General features: G+C 49.0%; 1 protein-coding gene across 2 annotated transcripts in view; it reads left to right on the forward strand.

Moving 5' to 3' along the window:
- The window catches only part of PARN (poly(A)-specific ribonuclease), a 338,956-nt gene that overhangs the window by 209,980 nt on the left and 119,043 nt on the right, over nt 1-9,933 (forward strand). For both annotated transcript variants that reach the window (XM_063934320.1, XM_063934319.1), the window contains exon 20: nt 3,977-4,063. In XM_063934320.1, the coding sequence (XP_063790390.1) occupies nt 3,977-4,063 (87 nt within the window). The remainder of the gene's footprint in view (nt 1-3,976; nt 4,064-9,933) is intronic.

Consider the following 9,933-nt stretch of genomic DNA (forward strand, 5'->3'; position numbering starts at 1 on the left):
TATTCCCAGCAGGTGATAGTCAAGGTGCCCCTACTTCAACAAGGACGGGGTTACTATTCCACAATGTTTGTGGTACCGAAACCGGACGGTTCGGTGAGACCCATTTTAAATTTGAAATCCTTGAACACATATTTAAGAAAATTCAAGTTCAAGATGGAATCGCTCAGGGCGGTTATTGCAAGCCTGGAAGAGGGGGATTACATGGTATCTCTGGACATCAAGGATGCTTACCTGCATGTCCCCATTTACCATCCTCACCAGGAGTACCTCAGATTTGTGGTACAGGATTGTCATTACCAATTCCAGACGTTGCCGTTCGGCCTGTCCACGGCACCGAGGGTATTTACCAAGGTAATGGCCGAAATGATCTACTGTTCCTGGGGATGATTCTGGACACAGTCCAGAAAAAAGTGTTTCTCCCAGGGGAGAAAGCCAAGGAGCTGTCCTCTCTAGTGAGAGGCCTTCTGAAACCAAAACAGGTGTCGGTGCATCATTGCACGCGAGTCCTGGGAAAGATGGTAGCTTCCTACGAAGCGATTCCATTCGGCAGGTTCCATGCCAGAACCTTTCAGTGGGACCTGTTGGACCAATGGTCCGGATCGCATCTTCAAATGCATCGGTTGATAACCCTGTCTCCAAGGACCAAGGTGTCTCTGCTGTGGTGGCTGCAGAGTGCTCATCTCAGAGAGGGCCGCAGATTCGGCAAACAGGACTGGGTCCTGGTGACCACGGATGCCTGCCTTCGGGGCTGGGGTGCAGTCACACGGGGAAGAAACTTCCAAGGACTTTGGTCAAGTCAGGAGACTTCCCTACACATAAATGTTCTGGAACTGAGGGCCATTTACAATGCCCTAAGTCAAGCAAAGCCCCTGCTTCAAAACCAGCCGGTTCTGATCCAGTCAGACAACATCACGGCAGTCGCCCATGTAAATCGACAGGGCGGCACAAGAAGCAGGACGGCGATGGCAGAAGCCACAAGGATTCTCCGATGGGCGGAAAATCACGTGTTAGCACTGTCAGCAGTGTTCATTCCGGGAGTGGACAACTGGGAAGCAGACTTCCTCAGCAGGCACGACCTCCACCCGGGAGAGTGGGGACTTCATCCAGAAGTCTTCCAATTGATTGTAAACCGTTGGGAAAAGACACAGGTGGACATGATGGCGTCCCGCTTAAACAAAAAGCTAGAAAAATATTGCGCCAGGTCAAGAGACCCTCAGGCGATAGCTGTGGACGCTCTAGTGACACCGTGGGTGTACCGGTCGGTTTATGTGTTCCCTCCTCTTCCTCTCATACCCAAGGTACTGAGGATAATAAAGAAAAGAGGAGTAAGAACTATTCTCATTGTTCCAGATTGGCCAAGAAGGTCTTGGTACCCGGAACTTCAAGAGGTGATCTCAGAGGACCCATGGCCTCTGCCGCTCAGACGGGACCTGCTGCTGCAGGGGCCCTGTCTGTTCCAAGACTTACCGCGGCTGTGTTTAACGGCATGGCGGTTGAACACCGGATCCTAAAAGAAAAGGGTATTCCGGAGGAAGTCATTCCTACGCTTATTAAAGCTAGAAAAGATGTAACCGTACAACATTATCACCGCATATGGCGAAAATATGTTGCGTGGTGTGAGGCCAGGAAGGCCCCAACGGAGGAATTCCAGCTAGGTCGATTTCCGCACTTCCTACAGTCAGGGGTGACTATGGGCCTAAAACTGGGTTCCATTAAGGTCCAGATTTCGGCTCTGTCGATTTTTCTTCCAAAAAGAACTGGCTTCACTGCCTGAAGTTCAGACATTGTCAAGGGAGTGCTGCATATTCAGCCTCCTTTTGTGCCTCCAGTGGCACCGTGGGACCTCAACGTGGTGTTGGGTTTCCTAAAGTCACATTGGTTTGAGCCACTCAAAACCGTGGATTTAAAATATCTCACGTGGAAAGTGGTCATGCTTTTGGCCTTGGCTTCGGCAAGGCGTTTGTCAGAATTGGCGGCTTTGTCATGTAAAAGCCCCTATTTGATTTTCCATATGGATAGGGCAGAATTGAGGACTCGTCCCTAGTTTCTTCCTAAGGTGGTATCAGCTTTTCACTTGAACCAACCTATCGTGGTGCCTGCGGCTACTAGGGACTTGGAGGACTCCAAGTTACTGGACGTAGTCAGGGCCTTGAAAATTTATGTTTCCAGGACGGCTGGAGTCAGGAGGACTGACTCGCTATTTATCCTGTATGCACCAAACAAGATGGGTGCGCCTGCTTCAAAGCAGACTATTGCTCGCTGGATTTGTAGCACAATTCAGCTTGCGCATTCTGTGGCTGGCCTGCCGCAGCCTAAATCTGTAAAAGCCCATTCCACGAGGAAAGTGGGCTCTTTTTGGGCGGCTGCCCGAGGGGTCTCGGCTTTACAACTTTGCCGAGCTGCTACTTGGTCAGGGGCAAAGACGTTTGCAAAATTCTACAAATTTGATACCCTGGCTGAGGAGGACCTTGAGTTCTCTCATTCGGTGCTGCAGAGTCATCCGCACTCTCCCGCCCGTTTGGGAGCTTTGGTATAATCCCCATGGTCCTTACGGAATCCCCAGCATCCACTAGGACGTCAGAGAAAATAAGATTTTACTCACCGGTAAATCTATTTCTCGTAGTCCGTAGTGGATGCTGGGCGCCCGTCCCAAGTGCGGACTGTCTGCAATACTTGTATATAGTTATTGTTAACTACAAGGGTTATTGTTGAGCCATCTTTTGAGAGGCTCTGTTGTGTTGATACTGTTAACTGGGTATATTATCACGAGTTATACGGTGTGATTGGTGTGGCTGGTATGAGTCTTACCCGGGATTCAAAATCCTTCCTTATTGTGTCAGCTCTTCAGGGCACAGTGTCCTTACTGAAGTCTGGAGGAGGGTCATAGTGGGAGGAGCCAGTGCACACCTGGTAGTCCTAAATCTTTCTTAGCTGTGCCCAGTCTCCTGCGGAGCCGCTATTCCCCATGGTCCTTACGGAGTCCCCAGCATCCACTTAGGACGTTAGAGAAATAGATTTACCGGTGAGTAAAATCTTATTTTATTTATATATATATATATATATATATATATATATATATATATATATATATATGTGTATGTATGTATGTGTATATATATATATTTCTATCCAACATTCTGCAACTTGACTTTTTTTTTTTTTTTGTAAAATGTCCTATGTGGAGGTGATTAGACACCACGTTTTCGAGTAACAGCAGTGCTTAGCTTGTGAGAGAGACAGATGGGCAGCGTTTTCTCTGTAACACCGCTCACTGTTTGCTGGTCTCCAGTCTCAGGGTGTGTACACACGGTGAGATATTTTCTTTAGATTTTGACTATATAGTCAAAATCGCAAGAAAAGTTAGTGTAGATCGCAAGGTGAAAGTCACCATGCGATCCCGATGCGAGCTCCTGCCAGGTCGGCATCGCAAGAAAAGATAGACTGTGCAGACAAGTCAATCCTTGCTAGATCGGTGTACTATCTAGTTCCTCTCACATGTCCGTGACCTCTCACATAATTGTAAGCACACATAGTCCATATCTCAAGAAAAGTTAGTCAAAATCTGTGCTATCTGGGCTCCGGGGAGTTCAAGGGAAATCGCAAGTGAAAATCGGGCATAGCAAGGATCTCACCGTGTGTACACACCCTTACTGTTCTTTACTGGTGGGGAGGTGGGGTGGCCTAGTTTTGATATTGGTATACCAGGAGTGCTTTTTTTTTATAGGAGCGGTGGGGACATAAAATTTAATTTTAGAAAAGAAAAAAAACATTTGTCTACTGTATATCTCTGTACCACTCTGCTTTATTAGTTTTTCATCCAAGCAGGCAAAGAATTGCATAAAATGCATAGCAGTGCATTTGTTGCAGCAGTTTTAGACAATTAGTTTTCTGTGTTCCTGCTGCATGTTTAGAAGCATTCTCTGTTATGTGTGTTCACTAAAGATATGCTCTTAATATTTTAACTCTTTTGTTGTAGTGCTGCCTAAACGAGACAATGTTCTCCATGTCGCGTTTCCTAAAGCATGGAAAACCAGTGATCTTTATCAACTCTTCAGTGCCTTTGGTAAGTCTCCTCCAATGGTATGTGGTCACTTTTTTTACAAGAGCTTATTCGACAACTTCCTGTACATAAGATCCATAGGATCATTCCGTTACTTGTGCTGGGTCACCTGACCTCACGATGTGCAGCTGTGCACATTTTATGTCTTATGGTCAAAAAAGACAAGACAGGAGGAGATTCAAAGTGGCTGTGCCTTACTGGAGGCATAGTGCAAAATGTAATTCTTCCCCCAATATAAATGTTTTTAGGTCCTACTATATTCCATGTAAGGCTGAGATGGAATGCAGTGACAGTGTCACCAGGCAAGGTGTCATTGTCAGAATGTTGTCATGAGGGTTAGGCTATGGGGTGGGAGGTTTAGGGTGAGGCACTAGGGGGAGGAGGCTAGAGTTAGGCACTAAAGCGAGGCTTATCGATACCATGAAATAGGAGGTCTGACCTGGAAGGGACTATCACATGACCACCGGTAACTCCACTGCAGTTGCTGCAGCCATCGGGAGCAGGTAAGTGACCACTAGCCCTCCAAGGACAGTTAGTCTTCTATTACATCTGCATTTCATCACTGTGTACATAAATGTTGACATTATGACAATGTTTGGATTCTCATGTCGACTTAATGTATGTTGGCATTAGGACTGTCATTTCATACCACAGCCCGATGAGGCACATTAATGTGTATATGTGTGGGAGAAATGTAATCACTAGTCTGCTTACTCTAAACCCAATCCACTGGTTATATTCAATGTTTTCTCTGACGTCCTAGTGGATGCTGGGAACTCCGTAAGGACCATGGGAATAGACGGGCACTCTTAAAAGAAAGATTAGGTACTATATCTGGTGTGCACTGGCTCCTCCCGCTATGCCCCTCCTCCAGACCTCAGTTAGAATCTGTGCCCGGACAGAGCTGGATGCACCTAGTGGGCTCTCCTGAGCTCACTAGAAAATAAAGTATTTTAGGTCTTTTATTTTCAGTGAGATCTGCTGGCAACAGACTCACTGCTACGAGGGACTGAGGGGAGAGAAGCAAACCTACCTGCTTGCAGCTAGCTTGTGCTTCTAAGGCTACTGGACACCATTAGCTCCAGAGGGATCGAACACAGGGCCCGACCTCGATCGTCCGTTCCCGGAGCCGCGCCGCCGTCCCCCTTGCAGAGCCAGAAGACGGACGATAAAGATGAAATACGACGGCTGAAGACTCCTGTCTTCATTAAGGTAGCGCACAGCACTGCAGCTGTGCGCCATTGCTCCCATAGCACACCACACACTCCGGTCATTGTTGGGTGCAGGGCGCTGGGGGGGGGGGCGCCCTGGGCAGCAATTAGTTTACCTTTTTGGCACAAATAGCACATAATACAGGTTATAACACTGGATATGTGCAAAAAACCCAGCCATTGACATTATAAAAAGCGGGAGAAGCCCGCTGCTGAGGGGGCGGGGCTATCTTCCTCAGCACAGCCAGCGCCATTTTCTCTTCACAGCTCCGCTGGAAGGACGCTCCGCAGGCTCTCCCCTGCAGTATACAGTACAACAAGGGTAAAAAAGAGAGGGGGAGCACATAAATTTAGGCGCAAATTGGTGTTAATGAGCAGCTATTGGGAAAAATCACTCAGTATAGTGGAAATCCCTGTGTTATATAGCGCTGTGGTGTGTGCTGGCATACTCTCTCTGTCTCCCCAAAGGACTTTGTGGGGTCCTGTCCTCAGTCAGAGCATTCCCTGTGTGTGTGCGGTGTGTCGGTACGGCTGTGTCCACATGTTTGATGTGGAGGGCTACGTGGAGGCGGAGCAGGAGCCGATAAGTGTGATGTCGCCCCCTACAGGGCCGACACCGGAGTGGATGGATATGTGGAAGGTATTAACCGACAGTGTCAACTCTTTACATAAAAGGTTTGATGACGTAACAGCCTTGGGACAGCCGGCATCTCAGCCCGCGCCTGCCCAGGCGTCTCAGAGGCCATCAGGGGCTCAAAAACGCCCGCTAGCTCAGATGGCAGACACAGATGTCGACACGGAGTCTGACTCCAGTGTAGACGAGGATGAGACAAATGTACAGTCCACAAGGGCCATCCGATGCATGATTACAGCAATGAAAAATGTGTTGCACATTTCTGACATTAACCCGGTTACCACTAAAAAGGGTTTTCTGTTTGGGGAGAAAAAGCAGCCAGTGACTTTTCCCCCATCTGATGAATTAAATGAATTGTGTGAAGAAGCGTGGTGTTCCCCTGATAAGAAACTAGTGATTTCTAAGAGGTTACTGATGGCGTACCCTTTCCCGCCAACGGATAGGTTACGCTGGAGACATCCCCTAGGGTGGACAAGGCACTCACACGATTATCTAAAAGGGTGGCACTGCCGTCTCAGGATACGGCCGCCCTAAAGGAGCCTGCAGATAGAAAGCAGGAGGCTATCCTGAAGTCTGTATATACACACTCAGGTACTATACTGAGACCTGCTATTGCTTCAGCATGGATGTGTAGTGCTGCAGCAGCATGGTCTGATACCCTGTCAGACAACTTTGATACCCTCGACAGGGATGCTATTTTGCTAACCATAGAGCATATAAAGGACGTTGTCTTGTATATGAGGGATGCACAGAGGGACATTTGCCGGCTGGCATCTAGAATTAATGCAATGTCCATTTCTGCCAGGAGAGTATTATGGACTCTGCAGTGGACAGGTGATGCTGATTCTAAAAGGCACATGGAGGTTTTGCCTTATAAGGGTGAGGAATTGTTTGGGGACGGTCTCTCGGACCTCGTATCCACCGCAACAGCTGGGAAGTCGACTTTTTTACCTCAGGTTTCCTCACAGCCTAAGAAAGCACTGTATTATCAAGTACAGTCCTTTCGGCCTCAGAAAGGCAAGCGGGTCAGAGGCGCATCCTTTCTGCCAGAGGCAGGGGTAGAGGAAAAAAGCTGCACCAGACAGCCAGTTCCCAGGAACAAAAATCCTCCCCTGCTTCCACTAAGTCCACCGCATGACGCTGGGGCTCCACAGGTGGAGCCAGGTGCGGTGGGGGCGCGTCTCCGGAACTTCAGCGACCAGTGGGTTCGCTCACAGGTGGATCTCTGGGTTCTACAAGTGGTATCTCAGGGATACATGCTGGAGTTCGAGGCGACTCCCCCTCGCCGTTACCTCAAATCAGCCTTGCCAGCGGCTCCCAGGGAAAGGGAGGTAGTGCTGGCGGCTATTCACAAGCTGTACCTTCGGCAGGTGATAATCAAGGTTCCCCTCCTTCAACAGGGACGGGGTTACTATTCCATAATGTTTGTGGTACCGAAACCAGACGGTTGGGTGAGACCCATTCTAAATTTAAAATTCTTGAACACTTATGTAATGAAGTTCATGTTCAAAATGGAATCGCTCAGGGCGGTTATTGCCAGCCTGGAAGAGGGGGATTTTATGGTGTCGCTGGACATCAAGGACGCTTATCTGCATGTCCCCATTTACCCACCTCATCAGGAGTACCTCAGGTTTGTGGTACAGGACTGTCATTACCAATTTCCAGACGTTGCCGTTTGGTCTGTCCACGGCACCAAGGGTATTTACCAAGGTAATGGCCGAAATGATGATACTCCTTCGGAAGAAGGGAGTTATAATTATCCCGTACTTGGACGATCTCCTTATAAAGGCGAGGTCCAAGGAGCAGTTGTTAGTCAACTTAGCACTATCTCGGGAAGTGCTGCAACAGCATGGCTGGATTCTGAATATCCCAAAGTCGCAGCTGATTCCTGCGACGAGTCTGCTGTTCTTGGGCATGATTCTGGACACAGAACAGAAGAAGGTGTTTCTCCCGGTGGAGAAGGCCCAGGAATTGTCATCTCTGGTCAGGGACCTCCTGAAACCAAAACAGGTGTCGGTGCATCACTGCACGCGAGTCCTGGGAAAGATGGTAGCTTCTTACGAAGCAATTCCCTTCGGCAGGTTCCATGCAAGGATCTTTCAGTGGGATCTGTTAGACAAGTGGTCCGATTCGCATCTTCAGATGCATCGGCTGATCACCGTGTCCCCGAGGGCCAGGGTGTCTTTGCTGTGGTGGCTGCAGAGTGCTCATCTTCTCGAGGGCCGCAGATTCGGCATACAGGACTGGGTCCTGGTGACCACGGATGCAAGCCTACGAGGTTGGGGGGCAGTCACTCAGGGAAGGAACTTCCAAGGACAGTGGTCAAGTCAGGAGACTTCCCTTCACATAAATATTCTGGAACTAAGGGCCATTTACAACGCCCTGAGTCAAGCAGAACCTCTGCTTCAAAACCAACCGGTGCTGATTCAGTCAGACAACATCACAGCGGTCGGCCTTGTAAACCGACAGGGCGGCACAAGAAGCAGGATGGCGATGGCAGAAGCCACAAGGATTCTTCGATGGGCGGAGAATCACGTGCTAGCACTGTCAGCAGTGTTCATTCCGGGAGTGGACAACTGGGAAGCAGACTTCCTCAGCAGGCACGACCTCCACACGGGAGAGTGGGGACTTCATCCAGAAGTCTTCACGCGGATTGCAAACCGTTGGGAACGGCCACAGGTAGACATGATGGCGTCCCGTCTCAACTAAAAGCTAAAAAAAATTGCGCCAGGTCAAGAGACCCTCAGGCGATAGCTGTGGACGCACTAGTGACACCGTGGGTGTACCAGTCGGTTTATGTGTTCCCTCCTCTTCCTCTCATACCCAAGGTACTGAGGATTGTAAGAAAGAGAGGAGTAAGAACTATACTCATCGTTCCGGATTGGCCAAGAAGATCTTGGTACCCAGAACTACAAGAAATGATCTCAGAGGACCCATGGCCTCTGCCTCTCAGACAGGACCTGTTACAGCAGGGGCCCTGTCTGTTCCAAGACTTACCGCGGCTGCGTTTGACGGCATGGCGGTTGAACGCCGGATCCTAATGGAAAAGGGCATTCCAGATGAAGTGATTCCTACGCTGATAAAGGCTAGGAAAGACGTTTGTTAAGGGAGTGCTGCATATTCAGCCCCCTTTTGTGCCTCCAGTGGCACCTTGGGATCTTAACGCTGTGTTGGATTTCCTGAAATCCCACTGGTTTGAGCCACTTAAGACCGTGGAGCTAAAATGTCTCACGTGGAAAGTGGTCATGCTATTGGCCTTATCTTCGGCTAGGCGTGTCAGAATTGGCGGCTTTGTTGTGTAAAAGCCCTTATCTGATCTTCCATATGGACAGGGCAGAATTGAGGACTCGTCCCCAATTTCTCCCTAAGGTGGTATCAGCGTTTCATTTGAACCAACCTATTGTGGTGCCTGCGGCTACTAGGGACTTGGAGGACTCCAAGTTACTAGATGTAGTCAGGGCTTTGAAAATCTATGTAGCCAGGACGGCTGGAGTCAGGAAAACTGACTCGCTGTTTATCCTGCATGCGCCCAACAAGCTGGGTGCTCCTGCTTCAAAGCAAACTAATACGCGCTGGATCTGTAGCACGATTCAGCAAGCTCATTCTGCGGCAGGATTGCCGCATCCTAAATCAGTAAAAGCCCATTCCACAAGGAAGGTGGGCTCTTCTTGGGCGGCTGCCCGAGGGGTCTCGGCTTTACAGCTTTGCCGAGCTGCTACTTGGTCGGGTTCAAACACATTTGTTAAGTTCTACAAGTTTGATACCCTGGCTGAGGAGGACCTTGCCTTTGCTCATTCGGTGCTGCAGAGTCATCCGCACTCTCCCGCCCGTTTGGGAGCTTTGGTATAATCCCCATGGTCCTTACGGAGTTCCCAGCATCCACTAGGACGTCAGAGAAAATAAGAATTTACTCACCGGTAATTCTATTTCTCGTAGTCCGTAGTGGATGCTGGGCGCCCGTCCCAAGTGCGGACTGTCTGCAATACATGTATATAGTAATTGCTTAACTAAAGGGTTATTGTTATGAG

Source organism: Pseudophryne corroboree, chromosome 7 (genome assembly GCF_028390025.1).
Source record: "Pseudophryne corroboree isolate aPseCor3 chromosome 7, aPseCor3.hap2, whole genome shotgun sequence".
Classification (NCBI taxonomy): Eukaryota; Metazoa; Chordata; class Amphibia; order Anura; family Myobatrachidae; genus Pseudophryne; species Pseudophryne corroboree.